The 21,643-nt window shown below is 40.7% G+C and overlaps 1 protein-coding gene and 1 long non-coding RNA gene across 4 annotated transcripts; both read right to left on the reverse strand.

Moving 5' to 3' along the window:
• Positions 1-155: 155 nt before the first annotated feature.
• LOC115571673 (glucagon receptor-like) lies at positions 156-8,329 on the reverse strand. 3 transcript variants are annotated; one of them, XM_030401194.1, is made up of 15 exons: positions 8,214-8,329; positions 7,973-8,136; positions 5,158-5,241; positions 4,861-4,963; positions 4,571-4,681; positions 4,180-4,301; positions 3,455-3,561; positions 2,516-2,672; positions 2,224-2,383; positions 1,928-1,988; positions 1,755-1,824; positions 1,520-1,611; positions 1,191-1,329; positions 1,022-1,063; positions 156-849 (listed from the first exon to the last, which is right to left on the reverse strand). In XM_030401194.1, exons 3-15 carry the CDS (start codon positions 5,227-5,229, stop codon positions 778-780), a joined length of 1,308 nt encoding a protein of 435 aa, XP_030257054.1. In that variant the 5' UTR covers positions 5,230-5,241; positions 7,973-8,136; positions 8,214-8,329; the 3' UTR covers positions 156-777. The 3 variants fall into 3 exon arrangements, with proteins under 3 accessions (XP_030257054.1, XP_030257053.1, XP_030257055.1); XM_030401193.1 differs by having other exon boundaries at positions 7,973-8,303; XM_030401195.1 differs by lacking the exon at positions 5,158-5,241 and having other exon boundaries at positions 7,973-8,303.
• Positions 8,330-16,104: 7,775 nt separating this feature from the next.
• LOC115571598 (uncharacterized) lies at positions 16,105-17,817 on the reverse strand. The gene is made up of 2 exons (XR_003981950.1): positions 17,091-17,817; positions 16,105-16,573 (listed from the first exon to the last, which is right to left on the reverse strand). It is a non-coding gene; the product is annotated as an uncharacterized LOC115571598 (long non-coding RNA).
• Between the last annotated feature and the right edge of the window lie 3,826 nt (positions 17,818-21,643).

Genomic DNA, 21,643 nt, shown 5'->3' on the forward strand with positions numbered 1-21,643 from the left:
CCTCCGCCGTTGCCAACGACAGCGCGACGCTGATGACGTCGGTGCGTTGCTTCCCATGGCGCTTCTGGGTAATGAAGTTCATAGAACATTCATAGAAACTGCAGCTTTTTGGAATCAAAAAGGTTACAAATTACCACATACAGTATGTTGTAGGAAGACACTGCATATGGGTGTGGTGTAGATTAACTTCAGTTTGAAATTTACAACTTTTTTACGTCCTGTTGAACATACCATTTTTGTTTACTAGCCTACTGTTAATGATGCCAATCTCTTACAGGAAGAGATCTACACACACTTATTTCTTAGAAAATGACAATATGAACAAATATCCTTTCACGTATTCACAATTTTTATATCATACATAGTTACAATTACTTATTCACAATTTAACATATTCACAACAAACCACAAATAATCTCAATTACATTGAATGCAAAAATGTATTCAGTCTGAATCTATATTTATAACATGTGGGAGTGTCTCTACAGGGTCTTGAAGATGAATGATGAAGGACACCTGCATTGCTACAGATGACTGTCCAATGCCATCTTGATCCCCAAGCTGCAGGGTGTTGTCTCTGTTTTCCACTGATGGACAGTGCGGCAAAGAATCATCAGGCTGTGGGGAAGTCGGCTGAACCTGACGTCTAAAAATGACTGAGCTCTCAGGAGTAGGAGAACCATCTGGTATTGGCCTCGCCATGGTGCCAGAGGATCTGTTGCGCTCTGGCCCCGTGGTGATGGAGAAAGTGTCTACTCGAGAATCATGCATGCCTAGTCACTGTCCACAGCATGCAATCTCAGCCTCTATCCTCCAGCTACGTAACTTCCTCTTGAGCTCTGTCCTCACCTGCATTCAGATTGGAAATGAGCTATTTCAGAGATAATGTGCCATTTTGTGACTTTCTCCAGTGTGATTGAATGGAAAGTGGAAAGTCATTCATTGTGGTATTGATTAAATTATCATTGCTGTGAGGATAGAGAAAAAATATGATATGAGACTTTGAGATGAAACGACTAACCTCTTTATTGGCATAGCAGTAGAGCACCGCCACCAGAAGGCCCTGCAAATATAAAGAAAAGCCCAGTTAATTAAAGGAATGTATACCTTATTTGTCATACAGGAACACATTAGAGCATTTTTAGATAATTAAATTATTGTACAATGTCAGACTCTCTCTTGAAACCTACCTGAAATGAATTGAGAAAAAGGGTGAAGAAGACCTTAATGTAGCGCAGAATGCCTGTTGTCTGCTCATCTGTAGCAAAGATGAATATGATCTCATGTATCCCGAATAAAGGGACGAGAGTAAGTGTTGCCTTGGCAAGCCTACGAGGACAAAGCAAAGAGCAAAACAATTTTTCATTTATCCGTCTACATCTTTGTTCCCTCTCTCTCAAAAAAGGTATGGATGTTTTCCTTTGAAAAACAGAGTCATGACCTTGGCTTGGAAAAAGAAAAATAGATAAGTCAAATAGATGTTATTTATCATCACTGAAAATACGCTGAGACCACATGCCGAAGTTTGTAATCCGGGTATTCACTCTGGTTGTTGGCTCGTAATTTGGAAAGAATGACCTTCAGGATCTTCATGAAAATCAGAAAGTTGATCTGTTGATCAGAAGAAAAAAAATAGATATAGATAGATATAAAGCATTACGTCATATATTATACAGCGGAGTCAGACACAAAGTACAATGATGACGCATGCAAGGAATCCGACATATAACTGTGATCACTATTTGCATGCTTACAAGTGAAGCAAAAAGAATTGGGAAACGAATGATCCACCAGTAGTTCATGTTCTCATTGAAGGCCCAACACCTGCAAGGACAAGGCTCGTGTTACTATTTCTCCCCAGTCTAATCTGGATCGATTGGGTCACGGGGTCGGCACATGAAGTGATCACACACGTGCACACACTTACTCTTTGTTTTCTTTATATAGCTTCATCACTGCCCAGGGAACCACAAAGAGAAGTGGGGTTCCTGTGGAAAAGAGGAAAGCAAGCTGTTTTCCATGGTATCCAGTTTGTTGGTCGGCTGTAATTACGTGCACTTGAGAGAGTCAGCAGTATGGGAGCAAGAAGTGTCTACTGTTGCAATGTGTCCGCATAGTTATGAACTGTTTCTCCATAGTGAGATGTTTTTTGGTGCAATGAGAGATTCTGATCTTCCTCCACAAATTTAGGTTATGAATCCCAGAAACAGAGATGGAACTTACCCCAGCCAAGACAGATGTAGGGTAAGTATTTGGTGCTGTCGATGAACACCGAAGCGATAAGCACAGAGTACAAATAAATAGCCTCTCCAAAGAACCAATAGTGATTGGCCAGGACACAGTACTGCATCATCACCTGTGCTATCCTGCAGCCAATAGCAGCCTAGAGGCAATAATGATACATGTAACATAAGGCTGATGTTTGAAGTCATTAAAGTCAGAAATTTCCCTCTTCATTTGTCATTTTTAGCTGTGATTTTCAACACATTAACCATTTTGAACCATCATGACCTACCTGATGACTGAGCATCTCTTTTACGTCAGTCTGCTTCATGATTTCTCTTCCCCAGTGGCGTTCCAGCATGGTGTCCTTAATGATGACGGATACTGCTCGCAGGATGAGCGACAGGAAGAGGTTTGCATGAATGTAGTTCCTGGTGCAATGCAGCTTCCTGTCAGGTAACATGAAGGTAACACAAACTTTAATTTTGCTTATCAAGGTTTTAAAGGGCAACCCACCTATTTTACACATTAAAGTGTGTTTACTGGTCTTGGGGAGTACTGCTGCACCTATGAAAAAAGTTTTATAAAACCTTTTATGTCTCCAGAGGATGCTGTATCCAATAATGTACATACATTTGCCCCCAGTGATGTTACACAGTTACAAAATTGCATCATGGGTAATGTAGGCACAATGCTTTGAAAAGGAATGCATCGATATCTCTATACATAACTATCTATAATGATATCCAATAGTGTTATAGGAGTGCAATGCATTATCATTCATTGGGCAGTCTTTCAAAACTTGGCGCCTACATTACCCACAATGCAACTTAGCCACTGATTGACATCACTAGAGGCATTTTATCAAATGACACTCAGCTTCCTCCAGAGCCACAAAAAGCTTTTAAGTGCTTTTTTGTAACATACATAGTAATACTCCAAGAGACCTGTAAACACACTTAAATGCCTAAAATTGGTGGAGTTACCCTTTAATCACTTGACTTTTCTGTCTAATCTATGTATACACTCAAAATTAGTGGTAAAATTAGTTCCAAAAACTGCAGATTTGAGATCTGTTGATTCAATTCAATGTCTGCTGACATAGCTAACTTCTTTGCCTGCACCAGTACGTATTTGTTATGAATGCTGAATATATTGTCAACTGTTGGGTATCTGATTTATATCTAGAATTAATGTTACACTATGTAATCCAATCTGTTAGACAGCCTACCTAAAGCTCAGGAGAATGATGAGAGCCGTTGTGAGTGTGAAGAGAGACAAAGAGTAGCCGACAGTGTACAACATCCTGAAGCTCACCATCATTTGTTTTAACCACAGCTGTGAAGAGACAACACAGACAAGGGAGACACGAGAGACAACATGAGACATATAACATACGTGAGTTTCATGGAAGATTTGGCTGCTATATGGAAACCTTGTCATGGAAAAAAGATGGAGAGGTTCCAGCTGAAGGCCAATAACCCATTAGACCTCTTGGTTGTTGACACACACAATCTTGCAGACAGGAGACCTTGAAATGTCTAATGTCAAGTAGCCATCAAGCTGATGACGGTAATTCACGGTATTTTGTCCAACAGCGCATGTCTCCAACAAACCCTGATGGCTTACTTCATTTTTTTTTTTCCACACCTTGAAAGTTTTCTTTGAATCTGTAAACTGTTGCATTCAAAGTATCGGTTTTTGTATGCCTCTTTCACAGTAGATAAATACCTCACCTATGTCCACCTACGCATTTTGTTTTTTTCCATTGCAAGTTTACATGATGACCTTGGTCTGACAAGAACCAACCCCAGTTTCATCGGTGCAGTGTGGGCTTCACAAAAGAAACTATCGTCTTCAGTAGAGAACACGTGTCATACAAATGTTTGAGTGACAAGAAGTGCTCACCGTCGTAACAAATTAAGACCTGAGCTGGGTTCGTTTCAGTCCCCCTACCTCCTGAGATGTGACCTCTTTTTCCTCCTCACACTGGGTCAAGTCTCTCCACACCTGCCCACTGTCATCTCTCTCCCAGAGGCCGTCAGAGCCACACCGTCGAAGCACAACACCGTGGGACACTGGAAGGAGAAACAGTCATTACCTGCTTACTCCTAATTAGGGTCCCAAGGGATTGAAACTAATAGCAACGCACAGTGGGCAGAAGACAGGTTGAATGCCTGGACAAGTTATATTGAGCATCCAACATAAGGGGGAAGGAAACACAAAGATACTGCGCGGCCAATATCACCACAAATCAAAAGCATGCTCAAGAGGAAACTGACAGGATCACGTGTATGTTTCAGCCTATTGTTCTGTCAAAGTCAGACTGACTAAAAGTGTGAATTACCTTTTTCATACCACGGCAGGTAGAAAGGGCATGAAATGTTGACCACAGAGCCGGCAGGGGTATCTGGCCAGCAGGCGTATCTGTCAAACGTCCTGTTACAGAACAAGTCCGCTAGAAAGGAAGGCAAAAACAAGGAACTGAAAAGATTCTGTTACTCAACAAGAAAGCCATAGATGATGATTTCTGGCACAAATTTAAATGGCATGATTTCAGTTTTCTTTCTTCCTGTATTTCCATCTTTTCTCTAACCTAACCCTGATGCAGTAATTAACAAATGAAGTTTTCGGTACCTTGACTGAGTGGCTCGTTTTCTATCATTTTCGCACAGTCTTCTTTGTACTGGACCCACCTCAGATAAGTCTCCTCCAAGACTTTCCCACTGGCCATTTCAATCTGTAAGACGAAGACAAAAATACCTCAGAAACACCTTTCTTCACTTTTCAAGCTGTTCTGAGGGGCTACTCGGAATAAAAGTCATTTTTGTCACATTTTTCCCAAAAGAAAAAACATTATATATATATATATATATATATATATATATATATATATATATATATATATAATCACTGTGCATTAATCAAGCCTACCAGTGGCAGTTCAAGAATCAGCAGGCAGATCAAAGTTATTACGTCTTGTGTCCTATTCATTGCTGCAGACATCGTCTTTCTGAACTGAGCGGAGAAAGAACAGAATTTTTTTCATTAATGATAGAGCAGGTCTTTTTCATTAAGCTCAGCATGGGCCACTGGGATACTGTGCCACCAGCTGTGCATCCATCGCAAGAAGATGGAGCAAGTGGGTGTCTGTAGCCTTGCAATCAAACATATGAATTATCATCCATTTTCAGCATAATTACGTTTCCTTTGACAAGCACTGAACTCTTGGACCCATGCCAATATGTATGCACTAAAGCGTATATTATGCCACTTGGGCCTATATCTATACAAAACAGGGTGATATGTAGCTAAAATCTGAAGACTGTTTAATATTGCTGTCAAATGAAACTATTCAAGTGAGTGAGTTTTGAAAAAAATATGCACAGATGGGGGAAATAAAGAGAGGCGGAATATATCCTTCGGTGCATACATCAGCTGGAGTGTACAGGTGTATTTCACCCAGAAAGAAATGTAAAATCTTGTCTGGTTTTCTGAGAAATAGAGGATTTAACAGTAATTTGCAGCTGAACAACTGAAAACATCTTCCCCGACTTCAATATATCTGGAACATGATTTGTCTGGTTTAAACTATTTTGTTAAAGAAAAATTGAAGGGGTTTGATTTTTTTTTTTGCTTTTAGCACTAACCTGTTTGGATATACTCTATTTTTGTCTTATTTTGTCAGATACACTTTTCTAGCATACATGCTCAAAACTGGCTTAGTATGAAAAGACACACCAGAATTGCCTCATTTGTATTCAAATTCAACCTTTCACCATGTCTGATACACTCTGAAACTGAATGTGGCTTCTACCATCCATCTAACTTTACTACCATCATACTAATTGCCAGAAGATCTGCAGCTACAGTGGTCAGTCTGATAATGGCTCTGACAACTGTTTAAGCTTCAGTGGACGAGGTCTGGTGGGGGGTCTTGCTAGAACCCTTTCAAACCAGAAACCCACTTAGACGATATGTGATGTTGGATTTTCAAGGCAATGATTTAGAATATAACTATTCCTCTTTGAAACTGGAATGGAATAGATGACAGAAATGTAGCCCATGTGTTACATCAATGACTGCTGCTTTAGTCGACCCTCATTTTAACAGGCATGAACTTCTGTGGCAGCTTTCTGACAGGCACAGACAAGGTACAGCGTACTGCAATGATGTCCAAAATGTTGCTTTTGATTTTCCCCACTTGTCAAAAAATGTATTATATTATATTGACATTTTTTTTTAGATTAGCAGTGTGGTCTATAGCAGTGATGTGTCCCTGGATAAAACCATACTACCACATAGCTGAACCACATTTATTCGCAAAACAAGCTCAGAGGGTCCGCTGTCCCCACGATCTGTGGCGGTGCCACCTCAGGCTCAGCGCAGCCTTCGTCAGTGTACCAACAGACTGCCAAAACACAGATTTGATTTGTCTCCTGGTAGAAGGCATTTGACAGTCATTGCCTGTGGCAGCTCGAGGAATGAGGCTGTATCAGGTGTGGTTTCTTATAAGGCCAGGAGCTGTCACATGTGGAGCTCCCCCCTACTCTATAATGGCAGGAAACATAATGTGAGTCTTTCTTATCCATGAACTCGATTCCCATAAATATGTAATCATCAATAAGTATTGCATTATTTTATTTTGTTTCTTATTTCTTTCTATTTCTGTGATTTTGCCTCTGTATCGCTTTTATTCCTTTTATTTGTCATTACTCATAACTCACTAACTTTTTGTGTTTTTACATGTTCTGTTCCGCTTTCCTCATTGGTTAAATAATTGCTGTAATTTCCCGTATGGTTCGACTCATACGGGGCTCCTGTGTGGCCTGCATAGCCTACCTTTGTCATGATTAACAGGAAGTTGAATACTGCTGTGATTTTTTTCTGTTGTGTGACTAAACAAGCAGAGGAGTGTTTCACTGCCATTGCTGGTGATGCCAAGCAGTGTCATGTCACCCACATTATGTAGTTGTAACAAGAAGAAAGACAAAGATGAAAGTATAAAGATAGCGACTACATCATCTTTTATTGCCCTTTAAATTATGAGTTAACATTTGAATAATTGTTTAACTATATTTCTTTGTATATACTAGCTAAATGTAGTCTATTTATTTATAGCCTAGATTGATACATTACACTAATCCATACCCATTTGTTTTGTATCATCAGTTACTGTATCACTTAGTCAAAGGCTTTATTAATCTATTTTTTCCGTGACACTTTTGGTCCTCCCTACCACAGCAAGATTACATGAACCAAACCTGGTTCCCGAGCAATTACCTGACGCACTTTCACAGCTTCAGGCTTCTTTCAGTACTTCAAAACAGTTGCATTAAAAAAAAAACAGGCACTGCATCCCTCCACATTCTGCAAAAAGTTGCCTACAAAGACAGATTTTATGTTTTGTAATTTTTTTTGGCGAATTTCCATGACGATTTAAAAAATAAGCGAATAATAAAGATGATTCTTTATAGTGGCTATCATAAGAGAGAGAAAAAAACATACAGACATGCGCACGCACGAAAACTATCTCCACTGATAATTAAGTTGAGGTTTTTTTTTTGTTTGTTTTTTTTTACTTAAAGGATGTCAACATACATCTCACAGTTCCCATGAGATGTATGATGCGTTTTGGATAAATACACCCCTTCGTTCTCCCTTTTGGGACATCTTCCGGATAAAGCTGTGATGGTAGTGCACTGCCACAACCAAACAAACGAGAACAACAGAAAACAACAGCACTTACAGATTAAGTGTTCCTCGGCGAGAAGAAAGCTGCTCTCACGGATGCGCTGTGTGCTCCGTCCTGAGCGCGACGCACCTGAACACGCTCGGCGCAGCAGGTCCGTGCGCGACGCTCCGCGCAACACCGAGTGCTGTGAATTCACCCACTTCTCCACCTGCATTCATCTACAGAGAGAACATTTACAAAACAAGCGTCTCTTCGCCACAGCCTTGGTTGTTTAAAACTATCACTTATCGCATACATTTATCCATTGGAGCGCGCGCGTCATGAGCGGGAAACGTGATATGTTTGCGTTTTCTCTGAGCCCAGTCGCAGCGGGGAAAGGGTGCGAGTAATTATACACATGGGCGCTGCGACACGTTTCCATATTTTGTATAAATGGGCACCTACAGCCAACCACCACCGCGGGCGGGGTATTGTTCCATTCAAATGATTTAAGTGCAAACCAAGGGAGCTTAAAAATGAAGGTGTCTTCATAGAAATCAACTGGTACAAAGCCTTATGTAGAAAAATACAAAAAGAAAAGAGAGAAAAACGAAATTATTCAGGCCGAAATTTACCCAAATCGTCTTTGATCAAACTATTGTATGCAATGAAGCACATGTATGTGGAAATGTATTGGGGGGGGATCCCCCATTCACACTGAGAACCAACTTAACATCACCTTTTGGAACATCTGGGACTTAAAGGTGCAATATGTAATTTGGAGAATTTTCTACCTGTGGAAGGGCCTATTTGCAGAGGATCCACTAACTGCTGCTGACTTTGCTCCTTTCTGTAGCTTTAAGGATTTGCTTTTATGTCAGAATTAAGCTAATCTGTCTTTAAAGTGGCACTGTTTTCAGAGAAGAAATTCAAGCTTTTAATTTGAAACTGCCCATGTGCGTCTCTTCTTACACTTCAGTTTCTCCTGTGTTTTTCCCCTCGTTACCTCACCTGTCTTCTTCCCTCCTCACTCACATCACCCATTCCTCGTCCTGTCTTTAGTGTGTCTGCATATAGTCTTTGTCCTCCCTCTCGTCTTTGTCAGTTTGTTTTGTGATGTCCTCCGTGTTGCTCCTGGTTACCCAGTCTTGGCCGTTCGTTCCTCGTGTCCCCTATTTGATATGTTTTTGTTTTCCTACTTCTACTTTCTATCTACTTTGTGTTTTTGTCTTTGTGTCTGGCTTGTGTGTCTAGGATGTTAATAAAGCTTGCTTTTTGTTTCCCCCATTTCCTGCCTCCTGTGTGTGTGTGTGTGCGCAAGTCTGCATTTGGGTCCTAAAGTATAACCTCACCATAACAATTTACAATATTAATGAGACAATAACACAAACTCAGACTTATTTCATTTTTCCATGACTGAATAAACAAGCTGTCCTCAGAGGAAAATTAAGGTCCCAAAACACTGTTTTGAGAGCTCAACGAAACCATGTGTCAGCATTTCAAATGCTAATGAGCATTGCACCTGAGTGCACCTAAATCTAGACACGCCCATTCTAAAGCAATACAGCACAACCCAAACTCTCCACTGATGGTTATAAATCTATTTCATCTATACTGGGTAGCAGTAAGGCAGGTCTCTTGTTGCCTGATTGCAGCCAAGTGACATTCAATGTTCTTTTCATTATTCTTTAAATTATTTGCCTTCCATAATTATTTGACAGTAGAGAGGAAACAGGGCCGATTGTGGATATGTTTCAGTTACATGGTCTGTGTCTCAGACCACTGGGGTCTGTCTATTTATCTCTATCTCTATCTAACTCTCTATCTATATAATTATTTTTTTTTAATATTTGATTGTTAGTGTTAGGGTTAGGGAAGTGCTTAAAACTGTTAAACTGATGTGCGCCATTTGGGGGTACACATACCTGACATATTACCATTATGTTAAAGATAACATGGACAACATGTTAGCGAACAGTTGTTTATTTATACGTATGTAGAAACTGTCAGGTTTTGTTTGTGAGGATCCAAGCGCAGGACACAGACTAGGAGGCAGATAAGGATTAACAGGTTTATCGTGATGCTACCGCTGATGGAGATGGGTTGAGAAGATGGGATGGATTGTAACGGCAGAGGGAAAAGGAGGAACAGAGTATGGCAAGTGTTGTGTTGCCAGTGTGGGTACATTGGCAGGCAGACTGAGATCTTGAAGCACAGGAGATGAAAAACTGCAATAACTGCAGGAACAAGAAACAGGGGAAAATATTAAAGAGTCAAAACTAACTTGAAACCCGGGCGTTCAACCATCTGGTGATGAGTGGGAGGAAAGCCAGAGCTGGTAAGCTACGAAATGATGATTCACTTGTAGACAGGTGTGAAGGTGGGCAGGATCCAGGCAAAGCAGGAACGACACAAACCACACTGATGGGGCGTAGCCATCATTTCAGAAGTGAGGGGGACAAATTGTTCAGAGGTCTATTGAGTGATTTATCATCCTCTCACATTCGATTGCACCTAGTCTCCTTAGTGGCTAAAGAACCATATAACCACAAACAGCAAAGCATAATGGGACCGACTTTAGTTCTTTAAAATTATATACTATCAAATCTAAAGTCAAAACCTGAAATCTAAAGCTGCCAAACTCTGGTTGAGTTGACACAGAATGACTCTCGAGCATCTACAGGGTAGGTAGCCAGATAATTTCTCATCACTGTGAAGACACTCCATGTTCATTCCTGCTGCTGCTGGCTTCTGGTCCACTTTCTCATCCCTGACCCTGCTCTTTCTATTGTATAAAGATTTTAAAAAATATGTGCAAAATAATAGTGAGCACAAGTTCTGTGCAGAAATTAAGGAGGAGTGGGTTTATTCCTAGGCAGTAGAGTAGCCAAAAATTGTAGTCAAGTATTGTTACTTTAGAGCAATATTACTTAGGTAGAAGTAAAAACCAGTCATCCAGTGAGTGACTCTTGAGTGAGAGTAAAAAAGTATTTGGTGAAAAAAACTACTCAAGTACTGAGTAACTTCTGAATAGCCTAACGTCTGATTTGTTCATCAAATAAGAACATTAATGTTATCATTCAATCAAAATAATAATCAGCAAATTCATATATTTTAAACTTTAACTACCACCAGAATAATTTATATCTTTACAAAAATATTGCTCAAGTAAAAGTAAAAAGTATTTTGCAGTAAAACAACTCTTAGGAGTACAATTTATCCAGAAGGTTACTCAAATAAATGTAACGGAGTAGATGTAATCGGTTCCTACCACCTCTGCACCTAGCAAGTGATTTAACATAGGTAGCAGTTAACAATTGTTAACTAGCTTAACTTGATATATTGGCATCTATTAATTAGTCATCATTTAGCTAAACATTATCTGCAACAGCATTACTCAACTTACATGGTTAGTTTGGAAAAAACTGAGTAAAGTTTTTTTCCTCTTGGAGGGTTTGCTGAGCATTGTTAAACAGATCTGAATCAACATCTGTGTGATTCAAATCATAACAGGACAGAGGTGTTTGCCACCTGGCTTCGCCTGCTCATTGTGCATTGATGGCCAAGATGGCTTGGAAAACACGTTTCCATGTGTTAGAAATGAATTGAATGGTTGTAATGGCAGTAAAAAGTGTGGGGGACAGAGGGCACAGATACAGGAAGTGCGGGAGACATGTCCCCCGCGTACCCTGCTCCGCCCATGGAACACAGGAAGAGACAAGGAGGAGACAGGGACATGACTGCAACCGTGGCGGAAACATTAAAATTTTGGTGAAAAAAATGTTTCTGTCCACCTGGTGAGCATCCAAATTAAACTCTTTTAGCTTTGTTTTGCTCTCCAAAACTGGGGAGCTCCCTCCAGAGACAGCTTCACGACCATTCACACCTGGGCTCACCTTGCCCTAGCAACCCACATGAAGGCCGGCTGGGTCAGCAACCCACAAGTGGGACTCTGAAACTCAGAGCTCACCTGTGTCCTTGACGACTCTGTAAGGACACTCCCACACAGAGTTTTAAAAGCCTGCGACTCCCCTCCAGTTGGTCAGAACTGAAGCCGCTTGGATGAGAGTTGAAATGTCTTCAAGAAACTCAAACAAGACCATTTGCCTACGATACAGCACTTAGAATTACCATGACCGGATGACTGAGAACCTTCATCAACACATTTGTCATTGTAGTAAATAGAATCAAGCCGCAAAATGGCACTTTCTTGCTATACCATTACATTGTTAAATTCTGAATAGAGCACAAATGGCAGGAATACACAGGAATTCAAAAACAAGCTTTAGTAGATTATTGGTTTAAGTCAAGATTTGATGAAATGAAAGTCAGCAAAAAATTAAAAGAGGTGCATTTCATCACAATTTCTGGGAACTCAAATGGCGACAGGGACATGTTGGTCACGAAATAACTGGCTGAACATACCAAGTCTCTTTGTCTTGGCACAGTGGAGTGGAGAGGAAGTGAACACTGGCAGATGTCGGTCTTTCTCCATTTGAAAAAAAAAACACTGACCCATTGAAATATCAGCCTTTTTCTTACTATAGATTTTTTATCAATCAAAGGATGCTTAAAAACTGCCAGTAACCTCCTCATGATTGCATTGTTAGATAAATTAGATAAGTTAGATCGTTCCCACTCCCAAGTCTCATGCTTAATATGAAGAGACAGCCAGGAGACCAGTCACTTATGACCTCGGAATAGAGTTGCCACCCATCCCGTTTTTCCCAGAATTGTTCTCTTTTTTCATCAGCTGTGTCGGGAAAATATAAATCTCTCTCGGGACACAATTTGTCCCGTTTTTAGGGGGAAAATGTAAAACCTTAATTTGGTTTCCTTCGTTCTGTAGTCTAGAAAGGTTCCCATCAAAAATGTCCCTTTTTTCTTCCCGTTTATAGTCTACGTCTACATCATACATCCAATCACGTGATTAAGGACATCATACGCGCACCTCCATCCACTGCTCAAAGAAGTTTGAGCGTCTCCATTTGAAATGTGAGAGAGATGACGGACGAGAAAGGAGATGGGGCAAATACATGCAAGCCACCAGTGTGTTAAAAAACTTTATACTATTTACAATCCTGACCGGGCCAAACTTTCAGAGTTTGAATGGGAAGGAAAAATCACAATGAAAATCAACGCAAAAACAAAAAAACATCAAAGTATCGTATCAAACAAACAAAAACATGCAGCCATCGCAACTTTTATGCAGTCAGCATCCAGGGTGTGTGTGTGTGCGCGCATTTACCTCATCCCAAGAGTTCATGAGTTCAAAGTAATTCAGATCAGATTGCAAAACATATGTTTTTCTAGTTGTGTTAATACAACAAATTGGTTCTTAATCTCTTTATGAATAAATGTATGATTAAAATTACTGTGTGTCTGTCCTCATGTTGAGTGGTCAGTCTGAACTGGTAAAGATGGCCAACCAAGGAGGTCATACCCGACACGACCGTTTTTCCAGCAGAAGAAGTCAGGAACCTCTTCTGGTCAGGTGAGCCATTGTTAGCAGTGCCAGAGCAAACAACAATACATGACAGGGTATTTTTGTGCATACAAACACCAAAGCAACATGTGTACAGATAGAAGTTGGACGGTAATGTGTGCAAGAATATTCAACAAGACGCAAAATTCTAATTAACATTAACAAATCTAATTAACAGTTCGTTAGTGCTACTGGACTGCTACTTTGTGAAGCCAGCCGGTAGAAGAGTGAAAACATCTTTCCCACTAATAAAGTGTGATGAGTGACTCTCATTATGTCGTTTGCTCTTCTTCTCAATGTAATATACTCTGTACTTCTGACATAGCTGATGCTACAGCAGCATCCATGACAACCTTTTGAGGAGAGGGCATTGTTGTTTTCAGATGAATAGTTTGTTCTCCTGCTGGATTTACCCATGTTCGTGTTCAAGGACGTGACAATAAATCGCTTGTATAGGTTTTCAACTGTCAGTAGTTCCTCCGAGAATGCTGATAAGTCTAAACCACTGTCGTTCAGCCAGAAGCACATAGCCATAAGGCCGGGCAAGATGGATTGTCATTGATCTCAAGGTGAAGGCTTCCTTGTTTGGCCTGTTGCATTCTCTGTGTACCTTAACAGTAATTTAGAGTAGAGTAAATAGACTTTAGACTAGATCTATGAGCTTCATATATGAGCTCCTTGAGATTGACAGGTTAGATGTTTGTGTGGGCAGTTGAAGTGGAACAATTGCTTCTCAGGTCAAACAGGCAGTGCAGTTATACCAAAACAAAACAGAGTTTTCAGTGAAAATGAAAGCGAGGTTAGATGTCCTCTCGTGTTTTAAATGCTAAGGCGGGTCTGATGACCTATTTGGGGATGTTTTTGGATTTATATCATTCTGATTTTGATTTGATTCTTCTATTCTCTTTGTTGTCGTCTCACAGCGCCGGACCTCAGCTGAACTTTATTTGTTGTTTTCATGAATTGGAAAGCCGAACAGAAGCAGGGCTGTCCAGTCTGCATATTAAAACTAACTGTTGAAAAGATGTGAAGGAACTGAGGGGACATGAGGATCATTTGGTGTCTGCTGGGGCTGACACGGCAGGCCAAGAGTGGGAAAAACAGATGCTGGATGAATGAGAGACCTGAAAAGAACTGGCAGTTCTGATTATACCCGGGATTAAAGATTTTTAGGGGTAGAGATTTCATTCCATTTCGCTCCCTCTCTAAATTCATACATGGGTCTGTGACAGAAATGAAAATTTGACTTAAATGGAGGCTTTGTTGTCATTCATTCCAGAACCATCTACACTAGTCAATTTCTTGGTAGAACAAATAAACAGGTGTCCACAGTCAAATGATATTAATTGCCATTGAGAAATGACGTATGTAGTAAGACTTTTTAGTTCAAAGATCTTCAATGTCACTGGCTGACTGAAAGTAACTGAAAGTGCAGGGTAAAAGCAGGAAAGGCGCAGGTGTGACCAGTAACGGCCATGTCATTGAGTGAATGAGCTATGGCTGTTGGAGAGCACTAAGCACTCACAGCTAACTACAAATGACATTAGAGCGCATTTACCTTTCAGTCTTGTGCGTCTGATGAGTTTAATAGTGAACATAGAGGGCTTTTTGCTACACAGCTATAGTTTGTGGAGAGGAAAACTGAGCTAAAATAACGGTGACTAATGCAAAGATGTCCTTCATCTTAGCTTCGAGGGCTTTTATCATTTCTCTATTCCTTAAGGAAAGAGGAGCTAGGACAGAGGATAATACATGGACCCGCTATAAGCAAAGATGCACAGGTGTATCCTTTGCAGAGGTCCTTTGGCACCTGTGGCATAAAGAACAGCTAAAACAAACAGTCGGAAAGCAACCGTGGCAAGAGCTGGACGCGATTATGTACGATGATCAAACGCACAATAGAACTGCCCTTAATGGTTTGTGTATGCTCATCTAACAACATTCCTTAATAACATATCACACAGTGCCTTTAGTGCTTTAGTTCTAAGTAACTGGAAGGGAGTTGACCGTGTCTGGGTTTGTTCAGGGAATCGTTAAGGTCAAGCATGAACTCTGACTTTCTGAGTCAGACATTTCTCCATCAGATGTGATTGGACAGCACACCAGGGGAGCATTTAAAACCTGTGGCTACCTACCCTAAGTGGGCTTATGTTGAAACCTCTAACCTCTATAAGATCTAGAGCAGACAGAGAAGAAGAGACGGAAAATGGAAACTCAGGAGGACTTTCAGTGGACATCACATCTTGGTTCACTTCAAACCCAGCAACAGACTGAGGCAGAAACTGGTCTGCCTAATGGAGTTATGGTTGTAGTTGCACAGATTTGTACAGTGGGGAAACAAAACAACCCTTCCATGAGCGAATGGCACAACGCAGGAGAGAAGAAGGAAAATACATCCATGTCAAACTGGAACGTCCCTCTTTGAAGAGAGGAGGTGGCCTCAGACATTACTTATCCTACAATGCAGTACTGAGTTCCCTCCCCAGACAGTTTAACAACCATTCACACCCGGACTCACCTAGTTCTAACGATTTACATGAAGGCCGGTTGGGTCAACGACTGCTCTGTATAATGTTTCACTTAACTTGACAGGGCACAACTAATGGTTCAGTTATTTGGAATAAATGAGTTGTTATTCTCCATGCCACTCAGCAGCAATGTTCTTGTTTTGCATGGTTTGATTTAATGTGAGTAGACGTTGAATAAAAGAGAAACAAAGACAGACGTTTTGGCAACTCCACATGCAACTTTTATGAACAACCATTGGAACATTACACTCTTTTGTGTCAAAACCCATTTAGCCACATTTTGGGTAAAAACAATTTGAGTGGGGAGCATATACGCACAGAGGAGAAATGGATTATGCTACATTATGCTAAATGTGTTTGACGTCAAACTGGAATCCAATGTAGTCATTGAAAAAACAAGCTGGCTGGTATCATGTGTATGTTCTCAAAGCATGTGTAGTCTTCTGATCTTCTATCCTATCAGTGCATGAGGAGAGCTTTTGTGAGGAGACCCTTTATACGGATACTTTCATCTCTCCGTGCAAATCTTCTGTACACGTGGCAAAAGAATGGAAGTTGGTTCTTGTCTTTCAAGTGTTTTTCAACCTCCTTACATGTCATGGTCTTCATCACAAGTGTGTCGGAGAAACAGGGAACAGCAGAAAGCAGCAGCTCATATACTTCCTAAGAACACAGAAAAATGACACAAGACATTAAAATGTTTTTTTTTTTTTAAGTCTTAACCAATACAATTCTAGACACACGGTTTTTTGTTTTTTGTTTTTTGTTTTTTTCAGATTGATGCAGATCAGGAGACTGTTTGAAGGAGGCTAACGAGGATTGCAGATGAACAGTGGACCCAAGTCCGAGGATGTTGAGTCTTGATTGGTGGATGAGCTGCAGATGTGCAATTTACTTAGCAGCGACTGGGAGTCAAAGTGGAAGCTAGATAACGAGTTAGAATTATACACATGATCATATAGAGCTTAGAATAAAGACGGGTGATAATAAGCACTTCATTAATGTTCTCACTGACAGATTGATAGCCCCAAGAGTCTACAAGTCTGGGAGCTGAAATCCCTCAAATATTACAGGTTAAAAATAGGGCACTGGTACAACTTTAATTGCCTGAGAAAGTCTTTGGAATTTTGACACCTTATAAAAGACAAAAATAACTCACTGCTGACCTGAGTTCTCCTACCTGTAGTGTACCATACGATTCTAAAGAGGGAGTAGCTCTTCCACTGCAAAGGGGATACCTGCTGTGCGAAGTCACACACTATCTGCGTTCAATGTCTGTTAATATAACCACTGGTGAAGTAGCTATGGTTACAGTTATCATGACAGGCTTTTTGAAAAAAGCTGTCGCAGTGAGGGGTTCAGTGTGCTGTACTGTATCCGAGCTGGTGGTGCTTATGTCACCTTGATAGCTCAGCAGGAAGAGCTGTCCTTTGATTACTGCTGATCACTGGAAAAAGAGGCTACTTCAAGAAACGAGGTGTTTCTTGCTTGTGATAAATTAAAAAAGCATCTGCCGATGGAACATGTGAAAGTAAAACAAGTCTCTGTATCTCAAGAAAATGCTTTGTTTGAGGAGGCTTTCTATTATTGAGTGTAACGGGATTCACACCCACTGAACAGTTTGTGCTGTGGCAGTTTTGTCTTTTGTCATTAGCGGGACGATAACAGAGGCGAGATGACCTCTGTCTGAATGGAAAAGCTGGCAGTGCGGGACAGGGGTGTATCGGTCTGATGGTGTGCACAGTGTGTACGAAATGACACAAGGCTTGGTGTGGAAATGCGAAGGCAGCGTAAAGGCAAGCCTTTGCGTGGCAACCCCAACAGCTGGCTTATACAGTCCATGGCTCCGCTGGTGCATAGGAATACTGACATTGTATGGTTTAGGGAATGACTAGAGATACAGTACAATACAAGTACCTCATATGACCTCACATCAAAAGGCCCAAACTATTCTTTTAAGGTCAGTGTGTTTTTTCAGTTGTGAAAATTAAGACATTTTTAATTCAGTTTGTTTAGGCATTAAAAAAAAAAATCAGTCGATGAAGATGTTCTCCTCTGATCAACATTTCCCCCCCAAAACTATATACTGCATCTTTAATATTCAAAGACTCCTTAACAAAGCTTAAATAATGCATTGTAATGTGTTGTATATATGTAATATGATGACTAGTAAAATAAATTGAGTTCAGTACAATAAGTTGAGTGAGTTGACGAAAGAGTTCTCATTGAGAATTCAGGCTGCTGCTCCAATTATGGAAAAGTCGGTAAGCTTGAATGAAATCTGAAGGTATTGTGTGTGCCAAATGATGGATGCCAAAGACACACAGCAAGAAAATGAGTGAGATTGAAAAACAACAAATGCACCCTTTGTTTTCAATCCTTGCAAGATGAGAAGATTTTCCAAGTGATCACTGCTGGGAGCAAAATGGTACTCCTGGGAATGACAAACAAAGGCTGAAATATGAAAAGGAACAGCCACTCCACTCAGATTTATAGACGGATCTCAATCAAGAGGTAATCGTGCGCATGGAAACAAGCCAGGTTTCCTACCCTGCAGCCATGAGTGGATGCACAATTGCCTGCAATCATCTTTCAGCGTACAACCAGACAAAGGAGAAGTCAGTGTGTTTGAAATGGTGTATGCATGATTAATAGATCAGGGCCAGTATTCACAAAGAATCTTAAGGCTAAAAGTAGCTCCTAACAGGCGAATTTAGGAGCAACTCCTAAAAATAATGGGCGTGTCAGTCGTAACTTTAAGACTCCTAATTTTTTTAAATAAGAGTTATTCACAAAACATGTTAGGCCTTAAAGTAGCACCTAAGTCTGGGAGACCTTAGAAGTCGTCCAGAGGACTCCTAACTCGCTAAGACCTGGTCACAGCCGAATGTTTTGGAGACGCTAAATAACAGGGAATTATTAAAACGATGTCGGATGGACCGCGAAGGGATTGAAGTTGTGGTTGAGTTTGTGAGAGACGCAATACTGTCCCCAACCAACCGAAACAATCCAATAACGCCAGAGTTAAAATGTTTGGCAACACCCCAGTATTTGGCTACGGGGAAAATGCAGCTCTTCGCACAGGACTAGTATTACCTGGGGACCTCAAGTGATTTAGAAATTACCCCACCACGTCTGTGTTTAGTGCGGCGCATTCGCACAGGATAAGCGAAGTCTGTGTTTTAACTCGAATTTACTGACATTATCCCCCGGGTCGATCGCACCGGAGCCCTTGTTGGAGCAGAACAACGGTTAGATATGGATATTTTTAATATAATAAACCTGTTGAAAGATGGAAAAAAGTTCCTTACCGCATGTTGCCATGCATGTAATCCATCTAATCATCTTTCGAGATAGCTCTTCTGATGAGCCTCCTGAATTTGCACCCAAAATGCTGTCAAAACTTTTATTTATAATTCCCAACACAGCCTCCATAATTCTCGACCGGGAAAAGGGCAGAAAAAGGTGTGGAAAACATAAAAAACCTTAAGAAAAACAAAAAACGACCCCAAATCACAGCGATGCCGATTCGCATGGGACTAATATTATCAAATGACTGCTGTGTTTGTCGAAATATGGTAGGTCATTTGCGGTAGAATTTTTACTTTACAAATTACGGACATGGCAGATTCACACAGGATTAAGATCACAGATGACCTCCGCAATTATTACAAATAACTGGAGGAGTATGTTATACTCGTCCCGTGCGAACAGGGAAAAAGGTTGCATTCCATCAATACACAAATTGTCTTTGATGCATGTTACAATATACTGGATATTGTTGCGAAATGGCCCGGATCAACACACGATTCCCGAATTTTAGTGGAGTGTTTGACGCAGCTTTTCGAGCAAATACCGCTTTTATTGGCAATTCACGTTTTTCATCGCAATCTTCTAATTTGTAATTTTTGTCAGAAGCGTTTTTGTTTGGGGGGGGGCACTTAATTCTCCTCATAAATAATTTTTTTTTATCCAATATCTTTTCATAGGCTTTGTCATGGGCTTGTAGGCAACTTCCTTATTTTCGCTTCATGCATTGCGTAGCCTAAATGACTTTTCAATGGGCTGCCCTGTCACTCAACAACCAATCACCGTTGTCACCGCTTCCAAGTGCGTCCTTATAAAATGACGTCATCCATAGCAACAGAGAGTTACTGCTAGTTTAGGAGTTCACTGTTTTCATAACTAAAAGTAGGTCTCAGCGGCTTTGTGAATTACTTTTAAGAAACGACTCTTACATAAAAACTTTTAGTCCGATTTAGGAGTACTCCTAACGTTAAGATAAAAGTCTTTGTGAATATGGGCCCTGGCCTCTGACTCAGACTCCAGAATCCATTTAAGGACACGTGGGTGTGCAAGTGACGGTCCATGTGTTCGCGAAACTTCTTTGAAAGCATACCTTTGCAAGCTACCACTGACAAGTAGTTCAAACTATTTCGTAAGAAAAACAATAAGTGATTTGAAAGTATTTAAAAATATTTACAGAAAAAAAGTCACATGCCAGCAAAAAAAAAACAAACAACAAAAAGTGGCCACCTGTTCACGGTCATACATAAACCAAAAAAGCAAAATACCCCAAAGTCCATAAGAAAGTGTCCATCAGTCAGGCATGTGCTTAAGGGAAACTAGGTCGGTGTATTACACCAAGGGTCAGTGTGGGCTGGCATGTAGAGACAAACAAACATTCACATCTATGCGACTAATTAACCCAACCTGCATGTCTTTGGACTGTGGGAGGAAGCAGAAGTACCTGGAGGAGGCCCACACAGACACAGGCAGACACAAACCCCGAGCAGAAATTAACCCAGGACCTCGTGCTGCTGTCCAGTTCACTACTTCGTCACCTTCATCGCCTGGTAGAGCAGCAGCGGTCTAACATAACTTTTTTTGCTCCTCTTTTATGGTTCACAAATGTCTGTATTTTCAGTAGTCAACTACAAAAACATGTGGAATGAGTAATTTAACAACTCAAATCACTATGTAAACTTGAATGTAGTTCAGCACAGTTAAACTACTAATTTCGATACATGTATGTGGTGTTCGATTGTACTAAATTGATTTGTGCGGAAGATCCACAGATATGACCATCCTTACTCTGTATGAAAACAGATGAGTTAGTAGGCCAAGTGCAGAGAGAACAAAAGGCCTTTTAAATAAAACATCCGAAAAGTGTCTCAGTTTCTGCACAGAGCTGCCTACTCTAAGCGTTGCAATCAGCGCCTCGTTCTTGGTGAACTGTGTCAGAGATCGCAGTCTGACTGAGGCTGTTAGTTGATGACTTCACAACCTTTCACAGTTGTGTATTTTAGGTGTTCACTCTGCCTCACAAATATATTGTTCCCCAAAGGGGCCACTTATGTTGCCACACACAACCTTAGTATGGGCTCAATTGAAAAACAAATCACAGTGGCTACATTTTTGTTGTTATTTGATGTTGCTTCCTTTCTGTGTATCTATAGCGCCTATTGTTTATTTATGTGGCACTATATGAGGAACCGTCTGACCTGTAATTGCAGCCTGGCTGTGAATGCCTGCTGCCTGCAGCTGGCAGCAGCCTGTGTGAAATCGACATATCATTGCAGTTGACTGGCAGATTGCAGGGATGCCAAAGCAAAGCATCTGAGCAATTACTGGCATTGCAGGCACCACTGCTCTTTGTATCCCGAGTTAGAAGTCAAAATGTGGCAAAAAAAAAAGAAGAATTTGGGGATATCATGCTGCTTGATTGGGATG

The sequence above is a fragment of the Sparus aurata genome, chromosome 20 (assembly GCF_900880675.1).
Source record: "Sparus aurata chromosome 20, fSpaAur1.1, whole genome shotgun sequence".
NCBI classification, from domain to species: Eukaryota; Metazoa; Chordata; class Actinopteri; order Spariformes; family Sparidae; genus Sparus; species Sparus aurata.